Genomic DNA, 23,277 nt, shown 5'->3' on the forward strand with positions numbered 1-23,277 from the left:
TGTGTGAGTGCATGTGTACTAATGAAGCAGTGTGTTTTAAAAGGAGACGTGCTTTCCTAGCAACTAATCAAGGCTTCAGAGAGCGGAAAGGAGAGATGCTACTACGTGACAAGATTAGTGGGTGACCTCCAAGCTTTCTTTCATCTACCAATTAACACAGAGGAAATTCAACAGCCTGGACACAAATTGTAAAGCATTAACACACACACAGTCACAGGTACACACATACACAACCATCACCACACCATCAAACACAGAGGCAGTCAGCAGCAGACTGATTAAAATAGTTATAGTTGCTGGTGAGCTGACATTATGCCCCGACATCTTTCCCCATGTGGGAAATGTTGTGTGCAGTCCAGTCTGGGTGAGGTGATATATGTCTGCATGTCTGATAAACAATACTATAGACTAAGCTTAATAAGCATAGTCCACAGGCTATTTAATGATTTCTCCCAAATCAGCGTTGTGGCGGTTGCTGAGATAATTGCACTGGGCTTAGCTGCAGACTAAGGGAAAGGGAACAAACAATGACAAAAAAAAATGTCAATTTCTAGGGTAGGCAGAGCAACCCTCAAATTAAAATGGTAAGCCTTGAGAAATGCACACAATTAAATCCAACAGCTATAATAAATAAAACCAAACAAGCCAAACAAAGAGGGAGAAGATACAGTATAAAACAAGACTGAGTATTTGGCAAAAAGATGGTGCAACAGCTGAGATGCATTACTTGTTCTTGCCATTTTGAATCATTTATCACTTAGTAATATCACAGATCAGGACACACATCAAAATTCATACTCTCAGAGGAAAGTTTGTACACCAGTGCTAACCTTGAAGAAGCCATGAGCAGCGTTTCTCTGTCCAAGCCAGAAGGAAGCATCCTCAGGTATGTCCATATAGGGGGCTTCCACGACCCGCTCATAGATCCTATGAAACACATACATGAAATGGTCAACAGCTAAAATCACAGAATAGTGTAAAATGTTCAATTTTCTCCTAATTCAGTATAACGTATCCCCCAGGCCTTACCCTGTTAGATCTTTTTGTTAAGTCTTTCCCTGAAGAGGGTGTAGACAGCTTTCTCTGATACAAAAGGTGTCACCGTATGTGACACACACAAAGATACTACCCCCCCTCCTCAGAGGCACCCTCATCTAACAGTAACAGACAAGGACGCGATCCTTCAACAGCTTCCCACCCACTTGTTTTCAACCAGGCACCTGGCCAACCTGAAAGCCCAGTTAATGGGTACTGAACCTGCAGTGTTGTGACCACCATTTTTATACTTTATGTTTTATTACTTTATGGCAGTTAAAATTGAAAGTGTGTACCTTTAGCAACAAAAACTACTTTTCTAGTTTTGTCCTTTGCGTGTGTGTGCTGTGCACATTGTGTTACATTAAAGTGCTCATCTACCCTCTATTATCCATTTCCTGATGAAACTTTTCCATCAACATCTTTGTAAATTTTTTCATCAAGGACACATGAAATCAAATGAACCTTTGAAAAGAAGGTGATGCAACAGCTACAGATGACCATTTAAAGTCGACATGCACTGATCCAACCTTTCTCTCCTGATAACGAGTCCTGTCGACAAAGAGTACTGATATGATACCATAGCTCACTTTTTGCCAAATTAAAAATCTGTTCATCTCACTGCTAGGAAACATTGGAATCATTTTTATGTAAGGTGACATGAGGCCAGGGATTGCTATGGCACAAAAAAAACAGAGTTGGTGGCCTGCCATGACTAAATGAGTGTAACTAATAGCAGAAACACTGAATTTATGATAACATTAACAAAGACACTATATTTAATGTGGACTGGTCATGTCACGGCTGATACCCAATCTGCTGAATAATAAGAACAATATCTGGGCTGATACCGATCCAGTGTATTGGAATAGTGGATACCTAAGTTATTTTTGGAAACACAGGTGCAAATTGTATTTTTTTGTGTTAATGAGTTATGAAACTGGAGACCCTTCCCTGTCACATACCAGTATCCTCCTATGATAAAAAACATAGGGTGTTAACTCGATATTTTTTGTTACATCTACTATATATTAATTCTCAGCACCTTACCTGTTGCAGTCGATGTGCAGTATGACATGAGAGGCACTGACGGCAACAGAGACCTTGTGCCACTGGTCATCAGCCAAGCTGTAAGGGAACACCTCAGTATGGGCCTGTTGGCCTTTGGTACGGTAGTGAAGACGCACCTCACTGCGCTGGCCACTGCTCTCCAGCTCCAGGAACCTGCAGGAAAATAAGTACCAACAACATGCTTCTAGTAACAGCCACACAATGACAGCTCCTCTGAGAACTTACGTTGAGTGCTTTGTACAGTATGTCATGTTGCATTAAAGTCTCATTACCGGAACTGAATCACAAATTCTGTTTGCACAAAACCTGCATGCATCACCAAAGTGTCCAAACTCAGGGTTCCTCTCAGCACAGTGCTGAGAGATGAACACATCACTCATTTCCAAGCAGTGCACTCACATCTCCCCAGATTTGCAACACCATTTAGAATTTAATCACATCAGTAGTCAAGCATAATGCCACTGTGTGGATGTTAAGTGCAGCATCAGCAACACACAACAATGGCCATCATGTAGAGGTTCAACTCTTTACATTGCAGTATTAGTATTCTAGGAGAATCCTCTTCTCCACACCACTGAGATTCACCAAGCATAGTGACATTAATGGAAAGAGCTGCTGATACACACTCATCACTTCTGCCTTTAAAGACAGACTCATTTAAACTAGAGTAATTTGCTCAAGACATTATTCAAAAGAGAAATAAACACTCATGCAAGTGTAGCAATGGAGTGGATTTATCTGCAAACCACATCTAATAGATTTACTCTTCCCCAGCCATGCATGCACATTCATACTGGCTCTGTAAATGCACAGGCTAACACTTCTGATGCTAAATTAGTCCTTGCCATGTTTCCAAATGAAACCATGCAGCGCTGCTTTGTTGCATATGAATGGCCGGGAAAGCTAATCAGCAGCAAGGAAAGTCATTAACATCCCTTTGAGCTCTCTGTTCTCAGGACTGACTTTAATATACAAACTGTTCAATCAATGTATTATGTGGAATTCAGATTGCTGTTCTAATCATCCAACCGCTCAGCTACCACAAACTAATGGAAAACATTAGCATGCTAACTGCAGATAGTGTCTCATCAGTTTTCGATCCACGATTACAGACTCAGTGTTTTGGTCGTTGATGGACTGTGTATTATACATTGGCATACAGGGTGATTTGCTTTGTTTACTCAGCTGGCGTGTAAAACATCTAAATGCTCATCAAATACAGATATTCAAGTTTCAATCAATGTAATACAGACCCTGCTGATATGACAAAACACAGAGAGTGGTCTAAATTTAGATTTAATTATGGTTTATCAGTGGAGCTTCATAGGCAGCTTTACTGTACTACATGTGACATTTGGGGCTTTAGTTCTGTCTCACATGCAAATATATACATGAGCTAATATTTGTGGACCCTTTCCTGATGATATGAAATGTGAACTGATCATACCTGTGCTCAGAATGATGGATGGATAGGATGACCCCAGAGTTGAGGTGATCTTGTTTGAGGGTCACCAGCACAGTAAATTCATTCTTGCCTCTCAGCTTCTGGACCATTTGCTCTGAGACCTCAACGGGAGCTTTCACTTCCCTGGAGGAACCTAGAATGCAGACAGAAAGATCAGATATTACTTACACCAAGAGGACTTGTGAAAACTGTCTTCATCAATCAAAACATTAAGATTATAAAAATAAAAACTAGCAATACAATGTTTTTTATATGCTTTATTAATATTTAAACATCTTTTGCAGGGTGTATTGATGACAGAAAGACACCACTGAAAAGCTGAAGCTGTAGCAGTGAATTGTACAGGGACCATTTATGAAAGCAACACATTCACTTTACACATTACACACTTTAAAATGGGTCAGAATCTAGACATTTTATCACATTATTAGAAAATTGATGACCTGTGGTCTTCAAAAATCATAAAAATTTGTGGAATAAAAATCCTGAGATCATAGGAACTGTGTTATTGGTGATGACATATGACAATTTAATGCAGTGATATCACGCTTTTGATAGTAAATATGTTGAAGTAAAATGCGGTACTGACATTTCACAGAGTTATTAGACAGGAACATCTGCTGTAGAGAAAGAGAGAACATTCTGTTGGGATTTCACAGGCCATATAGTGTAAATATTTGATGTATTTCGCTAAACTCTGGAAGAATTTGAATTCATAAATGAAAAATCAACACTAAACCCACTAAAAACACTTACTGGCATACAAAACGCAAGAAAATATTTCATAATGTTTCATGTTTTCCTTAAAAATGTTTAGGAAGCTGCAAGTTAAACACTCCAATGCAGCTACTAAATTTACTCTTAAACTGCTCTGATAAAGGCTGAAGTAGCCTCAAGACTTCATTAAAATAATGAAGATGTTTCTCAAATGAAGGCATTAGGAAACTAGCCAGTCACAGTGAAGCTAATGTGTTTTCGATATGAGGTCAGGACATTCACCTCAAACAACCCGAAGTCATCCACGTCCTAATATCATTAGGTTAGATAGCAGTTTAATGCTACCAAATATTGAACCAAACATACATCAGTTTGTCTCAACTATCACAAAAATCAGATCAATGGATTATACACTTTCTCCTTGGCTAGGTGTCGGACCAAAGATATGCCTCTGAGGATATGGGGAGAAGAAGTGAAAGGGTAATGGTTCTGGTGTGGATGGGAGGGCATTTTCTGTGTAGTTAGCTCGTAAGCTCCTGTTCGCACCAGTATGCCCCCCTTACTCCTCTCCAACTCTACACAGACGTCTATGCTACTTTAATGGAAGCATCAATAAATGATGACGTTTCTCAGAAGCAATCACATCAAAGAGTTCACTTCCAGCTATGGGATGCATGCAAGATGCCCTGGCACACTTAAGCGCTCCAGGAAGCTAGCATGCCGGCTTTTCCTCAGTGTATTAACATTACTTCCAGCTGGTGGGAGTAGCCAATTAACACAATACAATGAAAAAGCAAGCAACGCCATGATGAAGGCTGGTGTACACAGAGTAATCATCAGATATATAGGATACAATGACAGCAAGCTGAAATGGGGAGCATGTTTTCAGACTTCTCTTCTTCTACTCTCAGTGTGCACTTACCACACTAGCATTAGGCTTTTAAGACCATCAGGGACATATTCTGAGTCATTTCTGTCTAAACAAAAATGCTCACTAGATTTGTCGCTCACCAGAGGAGACTCACAGGGCATAGTTTCATGCATTTTGCATTGCCAGTGCAGTATCATTCCAGTGTCATTGGCTGAGGTGGGACAGATGGTGCAATGACTGCAACAGGAGTTCTGCCTAGCAATAATCTGCTGCCATCAACAGATCCTGCTTAATAACCAAATCCAAGTGACCACTCTACAATCATCTAGGAAATTGATGAAAATTAATTTCCATCAATTTTCTAGATGTTTTGAGATTATTTGATCCAAATTACTGAACCATAAGCAAAACTAAAAGTTTGATTTTGAGTTATTTAGATTTGTTTGAAAAACGCTCCATGCGAGACTGAAACACAATTACTTATTTTCCATTTTGAAAGCAAAGATAAGCTCAAGCTGAACAGGATTTACTATGCCTATGACAATATATGCTGTTCAGCCTATTGCCGAGCCACGTGTTTAACAGAGGGTACACTGACATCTCAATCATGAGTGAAATGAGCGCAGTGGGAGCAGGTGTCAGGGCGGGTCCATACTGAGAGAAGGTTGATGAGGCAGGGGGATGGTGAGGACCGAGGAACCTCCACCACTGGGCGGCTCCACAGCTTGGCAGCCATGAGCCTTTGATCTATGAGTGGATGACTCTCATCACCAGTCTTTATACTTTGAGGGGAAAGGGCTGATTCAAAGGGGACTTTGGGGGATTGGAGGGTGGAGGCATCGTCTCATTTGGATGGAGTGATGAGACTGAACTCTGTAGAGATTGCTCTATCAAAAGCGTGATGATCGCAACACTCCTAACAGACACTGAAATGATGATTAAGACAGCTGTACCAGTAACATCAGCATTCCTAAAAACATACATGAAAGAGCAGTAGATGAGTCTGTGCTGTGATGAGAGGGCCAGCTTTCCCTTCTGCCAAATCAATGTGGCCCTGCTGAGGGGGCCTTTGGTCGATTATCTATTGGCAGGCGCCTGGATGGGGCAGCCACCTGCTCCTAACGACCACTCTGATGTAAGATACTGATGCAAAATAGCTTAAAAATGATGATCTTGCGCATAAAATTCCAATCAGCACATTTTTCAGCGCAATAACACAGCTTTGTCATCTATCCTAGATGTTTACAGGCTATGAAGACCAGATCATTGTGTGAAAACTGTAATTTTGAGACATACAGAGTTTTATCAGCTGACTAGAGATCTCCAAAAGCCTCAGGCTCAATAGCATCCCTAGGAAGCGAAGCTACAGCCTAATCTTACAGTATCTCCTGGGCACATTGCGCTTTAATGGTTGCACTCAGGCCACGATTTCCATCCCTCAACTTCCCGTCTAATCTTAAACTGTCTAATGTGGTCTTATTTTTTATTTCTGACCCCTGGTATCCACACAGTTGTAATCCCCCACACTCCCACCACTACATTCTCATGGAAGTATATTGGCAGCGCTGCACCGATCGCTTGCTGACACATTTAGCATTTAGAGCAGGTGCCCTGCAGCACAGCTTGAGAGTCCAGATACACCCAGCTTTGCCACAATCCTTTTCTCACACACTGCTTTCACCTCTACCTGTATTTACAGAATGAGAGCTTTTGTACTGGAAAGAGGTAGAGAGCTTACCCCTTTTCTCCAGAAAGAAAGAGCTTTCTCTCAAGGACTGGCGGACACCATGAGGTCCATATTCACTGCATGTCTGACTTCTAGTTTGTATTATTTCCCAGAGGGAACTGTGACCAAAAACAGTATTACTGATATCAGATAAGGAGATCATAGACACTTTTGTATGTGAATAAGGAGGACTTTCATTCTTTGGTCTCTAGTGGATTGCCAGAACAAAATAACACCTCCCACTTCTTTGCAACAACTCTTTTTGCAAATAAACCATCTCTCAATCAGTAAAGAGTGAGCAAGCCACGAGATGAACTAAACACATACAGCCTAGAGCGGTCAGAGTAAACACAGTGATCCAATCAGCAGAGGGAGGAACACAATATTGGGATAAACCAAGTAAAAATGTACTTTTTATTGCACAATGTTTTCCATCTGAAAAATGACAGAGCATATTTCCAGCAACACATTTTGTCTGCCGGCCTGAGCACAGGGAAGGATATGAGTTGGAAGGTTAGGCAGGAGAATATCTCTCCAGAGGGATTAGAGTAATGATAAACTCTCCAGCAGCAGCAAACTCCAAACCCTTCATTACTGTCATATGCATCTGTGAAGACATGCAACTACACAAACAGGTGTAGAAAGACACACATAACCACACAAATGCACTATAAGAGAGACATGTTGGCATGTCTACAGCTCCAACCAAACATTGAGTCAATACAAAGACCACAGAGATATGCAGAAACAAAAAATTCATACACACACGTACACACCGACCCCCAAAAGCCGGTCATTACAGCTCCTGAATATTCCACTGTGTTCAGTCAATCTGCATTCGGTGGACCGTCTTCCCCCACTGTGTCTCCACTCTCCTGGAACAAATACTAAACCGAGCCAAGGGCACCTCCAGGACTGCTTTGGCCAGCAATTTCTCCCCAATTCTCAGATCGCCTCCTCAGTGACCGCCTGTCTGACATTCACACATACACAAAGCTAATGACAGCCTTCCAGCCACCCAACTGTATAACTGCCCAGGGGGGATAGAAATATCTCAGCCTCCATGGTCACCGACGCTCCTGTGTAGAATGTGGGATCAGGCTCGCCTCAGAAGACAGCAAGCAAAACAGACTTTGACCTCAGGGAGTTGGGGATAATGTCGCTCAACTGTTTGGAAAGGTTGGATAACTTTTTGGGCGACACAACAGAGCACAATGCAAAATCTACGGTATATAGTGATATAATATCTTGATTAGATTAAAAGGAGATGTCTATTTAAGTATTTTACCATATGAAGACCAGGCAAAAAAAACTTCTAAGGATTCTAAGGATTATTTTCCTGAAACGAGTAAAGAGATCTGCTGTGCTGTGAGATTATTTTCAAGTGTTACCAATTCAAATTGATTAGTTTCAAAAAAAAAATCTTTTGAAAAGAGGCATTAGTTCCTTGAAACAATGAGCCTGCCTTGATTGAAGGTTTTCATGTTTCTTTCAGTCATGTTTTAATACAGTAACTCCAAAATTCAGCTAAAATGAGGAAAACATTGATCCAAGCACTTCAATTTGTACAATTTCATTGTATTTATCATACTAAAATGTTAAAATCTTTAAGAGGCACTCTCCAACTGTTACTTGTCAAAGTCAATTTCCTTGTCACAGTGAGTACTTCACAGCTTGTTGGTCTGGAGATTTGAAAGTTGAATATAATAAAAGTGATGTCACCAGGGTTATCTCAGCTGTGGTTTGGTGACAACAAGTTTTGAACAGTGTAGTGAAGTGTAGGATCCAGTGTTTTGAAGCTTGTCCTATATTAGGGGCTAAAAGTCAGGATATCTTTGCATTTACTGCTTAAATATTCAACATTATTTTTTAAATGTATTTCTTGCAAGTGGCCCAGTTTTATGGCAGTACAATACCAAACCACTTAAGTACACATCTAGGCTTTTAAAATTTGTTTTTGGTTTATAACTAGATTATTGTGCCAGTTTTAAAAAATGTTTGCCCATTTTACCAGATTGGCAGACACATTTTTATTTACTGTATCTATTACTGTATCTATCTATTTATTTGTTTGCATGAAACTAGCACATTTCTCCACATTAGATAATATTTTGAATGTTTCTATTAGGGGAGTTTTTGCAGTGCATCATGCAACAGGAATTGCAATGAGAAAAATAGCAAATTATACTGAACATGAGAAACACAGGTACACTGGGTGCTTTGTTTCGGTAGTGGCTCTTATCCAATGCACCTAAAAGCATAAAGAGAACATATAAGTTTAGCTTAAGCGTTACACTAACCTCTCTTATTTTGTTGTTACCCTGTCCTTCCTTTAAGTGTGGGGTTAGCTACAGACTGGTGCCCCATGTACCTGCTCAATACTATTCAGCAGGGAGTACAGAAGCTTCTTGCCCATTTAAAAGCTTGAATCTGAGCTTTTCAGTTAAAGGACTAAGCTGCGCTTTCACCCATTGCATTACATCCTTGTATAGCATATAATCCAGTGTATCATAGTCACTAACAGCTGGCAAGTGTTGCTCCTACACTGCAAACACACTATTGCCATTCCTACTCAAACACTTGTATCTGTTTCACACACATTAATGCAGAAAAACAAACATTCACACATAACCACTCTGTCTTCCTCTCTCCTTCACACAGATACACAAGAAAACACACACAACACACACACACACACACACACACACATACACACACACACACACACACTGCTGTATTATAAATGAGTCTCTTCCATCCTGTTGCACCTCAGTGTCACTGCAGTCAGGGACATAATCATCACAACATACACAGAAACACCTTACTGGCAGTGTTCAAACAGTCTGAAAGAGAACATGCTTCTGAGACAGACAGTATTCACACACACACACACACACACACACACACACACACACACACACACACACACAATTACAGACGAGTCTTGCTCTGCAGCTGAAAGGATGCTTCTAGCAATTGTGTTGTTTGCACTTCGAATGAGTTTGGTCCATACGCTTGTAGCTTGTAGGCAGAGAGAGAGAGAGAGAGAGAGAGAGAGAGAGAGAGAGAGAGAGAGAGAGTGTGTGTGTGTGTGTGTGTGTGTGTGTGTGTGTGTGTGTGTGTGTGTGTGTTGGGGGAAGGGAGTGCTTCTGGGTGTGGCCCCTGTGCTTGTTTATATTGAGACAGACAGATATCTAGATGTCTAGATATTAAAAATTGTGGGGGAAGTGCTAATGATGTGTTGATTTGGCAGCGTGGCTGAGTAGCACCTAGCATCAGGACATCAGAGAAGCATAGCCCGGGGGCTTTTCTCCCTCTCTATTATGCTCGTCCCTGAGGTCCAACTCTCCTAATGCCATGCAATGTATCGCTGACAGCTACCTTCAAAAGCATCAGCAGGGGTGCGCTAAACAGCAATCCCCCCACTGCTTACTGCTCTCTTCTTTCTCAGACAAAAAAAAAAACATACTCTGGCAGACAGAAATGTAGATACAAAGATATAGAGAACAGCAATGTGCATACCAAAATTGCTTATCTACACACATACACATATACTATATATAGTATATATATACATGTACTATATATAGTGTATGTGTATACATATATATATATGTATACTATATACTGTGAATAACACTCTCCCCCTGCTCCCTCTCTTTCTGCAGCTACCCCTCCACCCAGCACCCAGAGATAACAGCCTTCCCTTCGGGCAGGAAGGCAGGCAGCAGAGGGGACAGCTATGGATATGTTCTGCCTGCTATCTAATGAGCGTCGGAATGTCACTGTGGGCCTGTCTGCTGGTCCCAGCCAGCCAAGCATCCATACATGTGGAATCAGCACAGTCTATCAAACAGCTGGCATACCACTCTGCTCCCTATTTTCTCTCTCTCTCTCTCTCTCTCTCTTTCTTTCTCATTCTTTTTTCGATCTCAGCTTCCTTCTCTCTATCTCCCTCACTCTTTATGCATCTTTACAGTATGTGCCTCTCCCTGTCTATTTCTGCTCGCAAACAAGCAGGTCTGCTTTGCCGGTACGCCTCTCCCCGCCTTCCCCTCACCAACATCATTGACTTAACATAGACATCCCAAATGAAGGATGGAGGCAAGCTCTGCCATAAATAACATGCCGCCTTCTCCGCCTGAGTAACTGAATGTACTTAGCATAGGTAATGCAGAGAAATAAGAGAGTGTAATGACGGAGAGGTGCCAGTCGCTGAACAGTCGAGTTTTTCATTTCGTGACAAAAGCAGTGGGAGCTTCTTTCTATAACTGTCTTTGTTTCTCTCATTCCCTCTTCTTTCTCTTTTTCTCTTACTCCTCCTTGTAGTCTCTCTCCGTCCCTCCCTCTCGCTACCTGCCTGGGTAGAACACTTCTAAGTGTTGTCTACACAGAGGACATCAAATGGCCTGCCTTCACAGAGATGCTGGAGTTGCTGCTCCATGCAGAAGTGCTGCTTGCTGTCTCAGCGGCTGTACAGGGAGATTAGAAGATATCAACAAGGAGGAGGGAGAAGAGAAAAGTCGACAAATGATTGTGGTGTTTCTCTGTCCCAAAACAACACTGTCACTTTGGTACATTATGTGATCTGTGTTGAGATCCTCCTTGTGAAGATTTGAATGTTGCCATGTCTTTTAGGTTTGCCACTGATCTCAGGGAGCCATAAACAATTTCCTCTGTTGCCACTTTTGGCTGAGTTATGATAGACATCTCCATCCCTGTGATGGGGCTGTTAACAGTCTCATTTGGATTGTAATGACTGTCTGACATCAAATGACAAAGATCACTGTAACACTGGAAAAACTGTGTGTGTGTGTAAAAGTCAAGCACGACTGCAGCTTTGACAACTTCATTTTGCACAGTGCCATTTACTAAATGCCACAGATAGCCTACACACAATTACATACAATTGACAACATGGACATCTTACTCTTTTACCCATTCATATTTTGGGTATAGAAACTGTTAAGACTGCTTACACACTCCAGAAGATCACAAATGGGTAAATTCTAGCAGGGGGCCCATTCATGCTCCAGACTCACATCATACATCTCTGTGAACACAGGGTTTTGTCCTTGCCTAATCTGATTATGCTCAGTCTTTCTATGATTCTTCGCGTGATCCACCCATCTCTCCCCCTCTGCTCTGCCCTGCTCACCCCACTTTTTCACAAGGAACTGATGTTGCCTTTTGTTTGGGCAGGTGGCAGTCTGAGGGTCCCCAAGAACAGTCTCGTTATAGAGGAAAACTGCAAATCCTCCACACGTAGGAGCAGACAGTCTCTTACACAGCTGCTTTATGGACCGTACGAATTAAATACAGATAAATGGGCTACAGTATTATCAAATGATCTGACATTTTCAGAAAAAGCTCAGGCATCTCACTAGACGGGCTGATCTGTGGATTAGTGGGCAGCACCCTGTCAGTCTTGCAAGTTATTTAAACAAAAATATTAAAAGGACAGCAATGTTTGTGACAGTCAGTTTTCATAAAAGCAGTGTTGGTCAGCATTGTTTCACATGAGAATCAACCATCCAAGAACGAAAAATACAAAGAGTGTGTGTTACTGTACCTTGGAAGTGGAAAGCCCTAGACTCGCTGTGGAAGCCCTGGACCTGAGTAACTCCATCAAAGCCCTCTCCAAGCGTTAGTTCATCAAACACGCTGATGCGCAGAGCAGGGTCAACCCCAAAACCTACAACTAATTTGCAGACACAAAAACATTGTTGTTATTGTTATTATCAGGCAATGACACCTGTGATACTATGAAAAAAAAATCCCTGCTGCTGTCAGAGGAAGAGATGGGAGGTTACTGCACTGTGTACAAGCCGCTTGACAAGGACAAGCCTAGGTGGCAAATTATCTAAAACAACACATAATTTAATTACATGTATCTCATCTTATAGGTGACGTGTTGGAAGATAAGATTACTGTGCAATCAGTGACAGCCCTGTGTCCTACCTGAAGAGGCGCAAAATATGCCGAGAACCAGAAATAGCTGTAATAATCCCATGGTGAATATATAAAAAAAAATTAGTCCATGTTTTGTCCACTTCCGATAGACAGTATTGTTCAATCACATGTGAATGATGTATCACCCTCGCACAGATATTACCAATCCCAAATGCTGAGCGGAGGCATCATCACAACTTTAGATGCCCAATGATGCGAGAAAAAAAAAAGCAAATCCGGAGGAGAAAAAAAAGAAATAGCAATGATGTAGAAATTATTCCATGTAACGCAAGATCTGCTCCATCAGCACCATCCGCGGCACAGGTGGTAACAGAGGATGCACAAAGCGAGCTGCCTCTGCCTCAGCAGCTCAACAGACGCTCCTACAGCGGCGTGAATAAGAGCTGCGGCTGCTGAAGGAGGAGTGAGGAGAGAGGAGGGGAGAGGAGAGAAACCTGTTCGAGAGTGAGAGAGAGAAAGACAGAAAGAGGTACAATGAAGCCCTCTTGTGGTCACAGAAGGGGGAAAAAAAATCTAAAACACTGGTATTGATAGCAACCACGCCTATGAAGAATAAAGTTTCTAATAGGCTAGTAATTAAATGATAATGACTAGGCATTGGGTTTTAACCTCAACCTCTCACTCTGAATTACATCTGAAACAGACACATTTCCTCACATATGCATAAATAAATGCTGTCATACCCAGATAACATTCAGTATTATCACGGAAGTTAATAGACTACATATAGGCTCTTGCTTTGCCCCCTAAAACTTAGATATTCACAGAACGTGCTGTTTCAGTGATTTATAGTTTACCTAGTTGATTGCTTTTGATTGAATGGCACTATATAGAGATTTACATTATAACTGAGTGTTGCAACCCAATCCTGGAGTAGCTGGAAAAGTTGGAAATCTTCTTATCCAACACTGTCTGTCCGCATCATAAATATGGTATATTTAGTATCAGTTTGTTCTAGTTCTTCATTGGAGCTATATAATGCTTATACAGAGAAAACCTTTCAATCCCAAGATGTTATTTATGGCTGCATCATTCCATCAAATGAGAATATTCTAGTCTGTGAATTGTTAATTTTGAAATTGTAAATGTTTTATACTATTCAGCCCAATATATTCAGTATTTTGGGAAACTTTGGGCTCTCTGTTATCATTTTCAAAGTTACAAGTCCTGTGGGTTTTGACAATGTTTAGCTGCACAGCAAGAGTTTGTAATGACTCTAACAGTGGCTCATTGAGTTTTAAAGAGTAAAAAGATACATAATATAAGCATTAATATATATTTTTGGATGTTTTATCATCATACTTTTCATCCTTTTGATACTAATTGGTTACAATAAAAGCCTACAGATATAAAATGATCTAGAGGTACGACATTACTTTGAGTACTGTGTCTGGATTTAAGACTTCTTAGTCTTGAAGATGTTCCAGCATTCATCCAGAGGCTTCATCTGTTCTAATGACAGGTGGAGAGTCCCTCAGCATTTAAACCTCTTTGGTGGGTTAATATTGATGTTACTTGAGGTCACGTTGGTCGTCAAGGTCACACGGCAGTCGTGAGAGTCTAGAGCTTCATGAATTAAAGTCCAAATTGGTGTGAACATGCCTGAGAAGGGATGTCAGGACGGCATTATAAGTAGCCGATAAGTGGTGTCGCAACCCCCCTCTTCTGTTCAGGAATGGTTGTTCCAGTTTGACATAGATGGCTTCCTTTACTCCTCTTTCAAACCATCTGTTCTCATATAAAGAATAGAGGTTGATAAAAAAAAAATACCAGCAAGTTTACCAGAGTGCCATACATGTTTGAACCGTTGTATGATCAGAGTTATGACGTCCAGTAAGCATGCAGTTTCATTCCTTCAATTAGTTAAGTCAGCCAATAAAGTTGAAGTTTGGCTTTGTGGCAGGTGGTATGAAAATGAATTAAAATGGAATGCTTGGCTGCCTGTGTGACTCAGCCTTGTCAATGCCTTTTTATAGAGCGCAGATGCTTTGTGCTTTGAATATTTGTTTATTCGTCTTGCATCCACTTTATCCAGGGGACTAATTAACATTTTGAAACATAACTGTTTTATCTGCAGCCATGCCACACTAGTGAAGATTGTTTTTTTTTTTTTTTTAAGGAACGATAAATGGTTATATTTTTCCTGAATCCTAATAAATTTCCTGCCATATGGACATGAATTGAAGCTTTTTCGTAATGGCCTGTTCAAAGGCGATCCAAACTCCACAACAAACTCTAGCCAATCCCTGGATGTTTGGGAAAGTCTTTTGTTGGCTGTGCTGGTCTGTTGAAGTAGGCTGACAAGTGGAGGCCAGCAGATATGATTCTGGGGACAGTTCCAGATCCTGTGCGGGGCCTCAGTTCCTTCCTAAGGACTCCAGATTAACACCAACATATTTGTCATATCAATCTGCATCCAGTTCAGCAGAGTTTTGATTCATCCCAATAACATGTTTTGTTTGACTCATGATTCATGCAAAACGGATGTTGTTTTGACAAATAGGCTCTTATCTGTCTGCGATTCAGATAGCTCGTTCATACAGTAGGTCCACAGTGTGTGGCTAATGGGTGGCTATTGTCAATAAAACAAAAGCAAGCAGTGCCTCTCCATGCAGTGGTAGAGTGTCACATCTGCTATGTGAGAGGGCCTCCAACCCTCTATTCATTATTAATAACACTAGATTTCTTCTGGGTCCAGACACAGGAAATGTAATTACTTTGTATTGCCCACAAGTTGTCATTTCCTAAAGTGCCATCAGGAAAATAAGAGTCATTAAAGCATGCGCTGAGCCAAGAATGAAAAGTAATAAACGCACATAGTGCCAGCACACACCTCTACTCTTGCTCTACGCGCACACACACATACACACACACACACACCGAGTCTCTTAGGGCAAGGACAGTGGAACAGTAGAAGTCCTTTCATTCAACTGTAAAAGAACCAGATGGGTGATGCATAACAGATCTCTCAGGGGCTTATTCACTTTGGCCATAACTGCACCAAAAAGATATACCGATGCCGTAGACTTAATGGAATCGCTTGCAGGAGCCATGCCAGGATTTAAACGAACAGCAGAGAAACTGGCCTTCTTGTTCCCTCAGGGCTCTCCTGGGATTCATTTGTTGCATAATTCCTTATTATAGTGACCTTGCCTGTCTTTCACATCTGACATTCATGAGTCATATCAAAAACTGTTCGCTCTAATGATTCATTGCATTTGTCTGCTCAATAATGTGTTTAATATTCATTCACAGCGCTCTGACTTATTATGATTCATTTAAAAAGCAAGATAAATATGAAAAATATGATAAAAAAAAGCTTTCACCACAGTTATTATAGATATAGTTTCCAAGCATTTGATGCTCCTATTCTGATAAGATGACTCATAAGAAGTACAACAGCACAAAAAACTTCAATTCTTAGACTTACAAACTGACGAGCAATCCATAGAAACAACTGCAAGAAGATATGTATGCACATAAAATAAGTAGCTGATTAAAAAAAAATAAAGTACCAAAAATGACCAGATTTCCAGAAGCTAGATAAAGCTTTATCATTTCATCCACCCTTCCTGAAACACAGGAGGCCTTCATTCTCTCAGTGCCATCTTGTGTGCATGGCAGTGAATTGCAGTGATTCTCTCATCAGAGTGGAGCAGTACTGAGGTCAGGCAGGCAGTGTCACCCTTGGACCATCCCAGACCTAAATATTTGATGACCTGAGATGCAGGCAACAAAAAGTTGCTGCAACAAAGACTGACAGAATAGAAGGAAAAAATAGGAGAAAATAGACTTTGTACTCCAGGTTATCCTTCAAAGTCTAAATGATATTTAGTCTGGATAATTAGTTGGGCCAAGAAAGGGTTTATTTTTATGCTGATGGTAATGACACCTCTTTTGGATTTGTTGAAAAGTATGTAGTACGGTGGCAATGTCTTCTTAAAATACATCACATGGAGTATCTAATGGAACACTGTACCATAAAGAGTATTTATTTCTTTAAAAATTTTTGCACATTACAAAACCAAATGAAAGATATGACTGCCCATTACATACATATCCACCACCACGTTTGACATTGTGACAGACAGAAAATTATTGTTTGGCAATCAAAATGTTGAGAAAAATGTGAGAGATTTTTCATTTAATATGGTTGAGTTTTGTGTCCCTTTTATAAGGTTATGTGTCTTTTTATACTGGCTTTGGTTACGTGCAGTTTTCAAATGGCAGTGGAGCAACAAGAAGTAGCTTTGTGAAGCTCATGATACGCAGTCTTTATTCACGCTTTGTCACACCAATGTTGACCTGGAGTTTTACAGTGTCACGGACAGTCAGGGATAGCGAATGAAATTCTTCTAAAACTAACCCTGACTCTGACGTGTTTCCTCACACAACCCCACAGATGGGCTTACGTCATTGTTTTGCAAAAGCTTGATCTTCTCTGTACGCACCAAAACGCCAAGCTGGCGTTTTAACATTTATCCACTGTAGAGTTTGTCAGCTTAGTATGGACAGGGGGCTGAAATGAGACGATAAGATGTGTTTTTAGATGTAATTGGCTCAATGTAGACGTACTCTTAGTCGAAACATGATTATATGTATGTTGATCTTTTATAGACTGTCCATGTAGTCCAGTTGGTCCACACAGCCACTCCCATTCCCCCTGGATCCTATTGTGAATGTGTGCAGTGAGCTGGCTCATTGGGCCCTCACGGTGAATAGCCTGCAGCCATTCACTCAGCACACAGAAGCTCATTAGAACTCTATAGACACACAATTGTGAGGCTCACATTAGAAACTTCCTCCTCTGGGACACAGACACCGCACACAAAGTGCCAGTTTGCTGCTAAGCTAAGCGCATTGTCTTCCTGATTCATGGAGCCTGGCCCTCCATTCACGATATTAAGTTCGAGTGGTGGAATATCAATTGCGTGTGCAATGGGCCGGTATCTTTTTAAGAGCTTTAGTGGGGTTAAAAAGGAGAGAAAAGGGATCTCAGCCGGTCTGCAGAGTGCTAGCTTTCAACAGGGCCATTGTGAGGATTCTGAATGAAGGGAACCCTGTTTTTTCCCTCCATTTCTTAAAAGAGATGGACATCAAATAAATTCACATGAACTTGCTGCAGGGTGTTTCCAAGACCTACTGTTTAAGAATAGCCTAATTATACCTCCCTCTCCTGGAGAGCTCTATTGGAATCTGGCTAATTACGAAGTGGTGAATCTTAATGACGATACGCTCTTAGCAATGCCTTTTAAAGTCGTGTGAGATTGGTTCCAGCCAAAATTTCAATGGACACAGAAATAGCCTATATGATTTTAACAGGAATACATGAATTTCTAAGGAGAGTCACCATGAGTTCTGAGGCACTCGTAACTTTTAAAATTGCCACAGTTTAATATTTTCTGCTCAAGTGCTAATTTAGGGGTAAAGAACTGTATAAATAAAATGTTATCACACAAAACATACCTTGACTGCAATCAGGATCCCTCCAAAGAATAAACAAATACAGTTAATAACACTAGAGAGCAGTGTGGGATTCCCTCCTGTTTTCTCTCTGTGTGTCAAAAAATAAATGACTCTCCACCAAACAAAAAGCCTTGGGGGACTATCTATGTGGAGCATGTTAACACACATTCACTATACAAAAGTAGATATCGCACACAGACTTGCTAACACTCATCGTGTGACAGAGCGCTATGCCTTCTCCACCAGTCTGAGGAATAAAACCTCAAATTTGATTACAAGCAACCTTTGGCTCCCTGGCCATCACACAATAGGCCGAGCTGTCTGGGCCAATTTCCATGCTCAGCATGAGGTATCTACACGCGCAGACTGGAGCTCCTTGCCGCCGCCCCCCCCCAAATCCCCTGACTAGTGTGGATATGCCTGTTTACTGTGCCTAAACTCTTGGTCTGTCGCCCCTCTTGTTGGTCTTTCTATTATGATGTTGAGGATCATTAGTTGCAGTGTGAAAGGTTACACAAGCCTCTCATTGGATGTGTTTACATCAAAACATCACTACATGCATGTGCGTGTGTGTTTGTGTGACCATTTTTATATTACAGTTTCAACCTTCAAACATGCAGCATGATGTATACCCTCCTACTGGAGACTGGCACTATAAAAAATTTAGTGGTTGTGCCACTGGCTCTCTCTCTGCTGACCTAGAACTGAATCTTACCAGGACATTAACCCCTTTGTATATGTAAAGTGTTTTGACTGATTGGCACGCAAATTAGAATGCTAAAATGACCAAAACTGAACAAGTAACAGGCAGGAAGGAGGTCTTTAGTTCTATATGCCTTGCATATTGTATATTCTATTCTATTTTAATAGAACTTCACTTGTCCATGATATGGTGTTTTTTTAAGTACAGTAATCCTGTCACTTTTCTAGAGACACAATATTCATTTTACATTGTTCATTTTCCCAGCCTAAGTAGCAAATGAAGCACAGTCGCATCAAGTGGTGTTTGATTTTATATATTGAAATATATTTTTAGTATATGATTTTAATGTAATGTTCTTAATGTAATGTGTGTTATTGTGCTGTTTTATGCTTTAATTGTAAGGGACTGCAGATGAAAATAAGTTTAAGCTAACTCTGGTGCAGTACATCAAATGTTAACATTCATGTTTAAAACTGTACATCGTCCCAATAAATACAATACAATAACAAATTATTTCAAATGACATCAAAATTACATTTGAATTAAATCTTTAGGGGCATGATAGGGGAAGGAAATGTAAAAGGAGGAATATTTCATTTAAAAACAGACAAAAAGTTGTTTTTTCCCCCGAGCTTTTGGCCATTTGAATGAGAAATGCTCTGCATGTATCACTTTGATTATATCACTTTGTCAACATTATTTACTTGACTTATTTTAAATCATTTTGCAATCAAGACAACGCTCACAGAGCAGAGTTTCTAAAATGAAACAGAAAAAAGCCCATTGCAAATGAACTGCTCGGGGGTTTGTATGAAGCACAATGAAGCTCTGAGGGAGGCTGGAGAAAAGAGAAAACTATTTACTACTGGAGAAGACTGTTTGGTGCATGTTAAACTTTGGCCAGCAGTTCATTGTCTCTGATGTCTATCATTTAATAGGCTAGTTGACATAATGAATGAGCCAGACCCACCTTCTGCCCCTCCAGAAAGGACCCCAGCCTTATCTGAATTGAGAAGCACATTAGAGCCTCTCAGCCAATCACGACACAGCCCTGTAGCAAAGTGTAGGCCCGAAAGAGGAAGAGCAGAGAACCTTTGTTTTCCTCAGAGTTTAATGAAGTTGGCCTGGTCACTCAAGAAGGGATTAAAAGAGTTTTTAGTGTCACTAAGCTGTGCCTGCTGAAGAGGGAACTCAAGTGTTCGGGTCACTGTGTGAACAGGATGGTCTCAGTTCAGAGCTGCTCGAGGAGGAATATGGCTGGTTCTCCTCCTGCTTTACCGGGCTTCGGGAGCTCAGGAAAGAGTTTTCTTATTGACAATCTGCTGCAGTCACAGACATCTTCAGCCCATCCAGAAGGGGTGGCAGGTGGACACATGATACGAGCAACATGTGAACGTCCCAGGAGAACCTGGGGTCCTGAGCATGGAGCCTACCAAAGCCAGGCCCACGGTCCACAGTCGGTGAAAGACTTAGGAGGACCACTTCTGCCACACTCAGGTAAACAGATGATTTTATTAAGATTGACTTTTTAAAGAAATAGCAAATTTTCAGATTATGTCAAAGGTCTTAAATGTGTGAAGCTACAAATTTACACAATGACAGCATGTTCAGATGTTTTGCATTGCGATATTTTCTCCTAAAAATATATTTTATTTCTTCTTTCCAACACTTTATATTACAAATATGTAAATGATAAATGTAAATGATAAACATTCTCCATTTTTAAGCTTGAAGTAATTTATAGGTCTTAAATTCAACTTGGTAGATTATAAGCATATTTGCCTTTAAGAGATGTCACATTTCATTGGTAGGAGTCACTGATTCACTGCCATAAAACAGATTTTTTTTTAAAAAACTATTAATAATTGATCAAAATCAAGAAAAACTATTAATAATTGAAATGTCCATGCTTTGCTATTGCAAAAGTTCCGAGCAAATATTACTGTATACTACTAAAGTAAGGAAAAACATAATGTTATATTATGCGCACTGTAGCACACTGTCTAACTAGCAATGATACATTTATTTGCAATGTTTTGGCACTAGACCGTCATCAGGCAAATAGTTTGTGACAATAAAAAGCCATCTTAAGTAGGGAGTGGCTGTAAGCCTGCAACCAATCACATTCCCCACTTGCAATAGGAAGGCATAAATACCAAACATCAATTAATTATATAACAGTCTCCAATATCATACATGGAGCTGGAAAAGTAAAACGCTCTGTATAGTGACAATCATAAATGTACCTAAAAAAAAATTAAATGGGTTGATTACTACAAAATAAATGCTGAAGACCCCAAAGGATAAAATGCATTATCAAAAAAGATGAACCTGTAGGGATATATTTACATGGCATGTGAACAATCAGCATCAATAAAGGAATAGAAACCTTCATAATAAACATAAGAAGACCTCACAAAATTCCAATGGGCAAACACTACATCAATGTATATCAATAATCAAATTTACCTCTACCTTATCAACACTGCATACATAAAATTAAGTAGGTCCCTATGAATAGATCCTACAGGCCCCAAGAGATAATTGCAATCAAAAAATGCTCATATTTATCAGCTTACATTTGTGGATCAAGCTAACATAGCATACAGAAAAAGTCAACACCAATAATAAATTTACTTCCCCTCCATGATACCAAATACAATAGACAACAAGGACCCAGAAAATTCATGCAGCATCAGTGCATAAATATATAAATGGACACAATTAAGAGGTCTCATTTGTAAATGAACCTGATAAAATACATACTGTACATTTTCATACCCCTCAGATTAATCATTAGCAAAAAAAACATATTACTTTATAGCTTGCATAAAACAATTTATAGAACATATGCAGTAAATATTCAGTATAAGGAATCACAGGAAAATGTTGAAAAGTAATTCATCATTCAGTTCCATAACTTAAATTATTAACTATATTTTCAAATGTTAATATACTGTAGGTTTGTGTAAACTGTTTAAATGGTTGATGGGACAGTCTCTCTCACTTAAATAAGAATTTTGCAAAATTTGATTTTTGAAATGATTGGGTGCTTTGAAATTTAACAAGAATTTAATGACATTTAATTTGAAATATGAAAGAAAATTAGTAGCAAATAACATTTTATAACTTTTATATTTCATAACAGATCAGATTCTCCCAGTCTTGATAAACAATAACAATGACAGGAAATACTTTGCAAATTTAGAGCAAAGCTAAATGTAATGATTTAGATTTATGATTTAGAACATATGCACATTTTAAAGTTATGTGAAATTTCCAATAATGAAATGTTCATTAATATTGCCCTAATATTATTTAAGTAATTCATTTTCAAACATAATTAGTAAATAGATTCTGTCTCTTAGATAGGTAGTTTTCACATTTTTCTAATAAAATTATTATTATTGTTAAAATATAATAACAAATAAAACAGTTGAGGGTTCATCTGTGTGCATCACTTGAAGCTTAGTACTGCTGTAAAAATACAGATAGAAAAGGAAACAACACAGTAAAAATTAGTAAGACTCCAAATTCCCCTAGAAGTTGGCAGTAATCCAGGTATACACCATTGTGGATTATACCTATCACACCTGGCTACCACGTGACCATATCTGACTGTACTTATCTCTCTGTGCAGGTGTGCTGAGTAGTGTTTTCCTACGGAGCCCACAGTATCTGCTGGCATGCTGCGGAGGGTCCAGCCCCCCTCCTGTCTTCTCCAGTGAGTGTTTTATGCCTCATCAGCAATGCCTCAGCTACTCTCTAAGCATTAGCAGCAGGGTCTCCCATGCTCTCCACAGCTAATTACTGATGCAATGCCAAAGAGCTAATTCTCCGCTCAACTCTGCACAGCTCTATTCATAAGCATTCACGGCTGTTTAGGACGGGGAAGAGGGGTGGGTTGCAAGGCTTTTAAGAGTCCCTGGGGCCCCCTATTTTGTACTTGCAAATTCACACTTTTTCTAGCGCAAATATGCAGAGCTAATAAACATCTTGTCCTCTGTCATATTAAGATTATAATTACCAGGTGTGGATTCTTAGCGCTGAGTAAGGCAGATTGTTTCAAAGCTTAGTACTCCCTCAGCATATTAATGTGTTTAGTTGTGAATTCCAACAGTTTCAGTTTAATTTTCAGGCTGCATTTGAAAACATCCAACAGAGTCATATTGCACCTGAAATGCTTAAATTTTAGAATTAATTATGCTTTAAATATATAATTTTGGACTTGTATAGAGTAGTAGTGCTTT

General features: G+C 39.9%; 1 protein-coding gene across 1 annotated transcript in view; it reads right to left on the bottom strand.

Annotated features, from left to right (window-relative positions):
- nell2a (neural EGFL like 2a) overlaps positions 1 to 13,285 on the bottom strand; it is an 80,180-nt gene extending 66,895 nt beyond the window's left edge. Inside the window, exons 1-5 of the mRNA XM_044357784.1 lie at positions 12,847 to 13,285; positions 12,458 to 12,586; positions 3,554 to 3,704; positions 2,086 to 2,259; positions 831 to 927 (exon numbers count right to left, since the gene is read on the bottom strand). Of these exons, the coding sequence (XP_044213719.1) occupies positions 831 to 927; positions 2,086 to 2,259; positions 3,554 to 3,704; positions 12,458 to 12,586; positions 12,847 to 12,898 (603 nt within the window). The 5' untranslated portion in view covers positions 12,899 to 13,285. The remainder of the gene's footprint in view (positions 1 to 830; positions 928 to 2,085; positions 2,260 to 3,553; positions 3,705 to 12,457; positions 12,587 to 12,846) is intronic.
- Positions 13,286 to 23,277: the final 9,992 nt, after the last annotated feature.

Source organism: Thunnus albacares, chromosome 7 (assembly GCF_914725855.1).
Source record: "Thunnus albacares chromosome 7, fThuAlb1.1, whole genome shotgun sequence".
Taxonomy (NCBI): Eukaryota; Metazoa; Chordata; class Actinopteri; order Scombriformes; family Scombridae; genus Thunnus; species Thunnus albacares.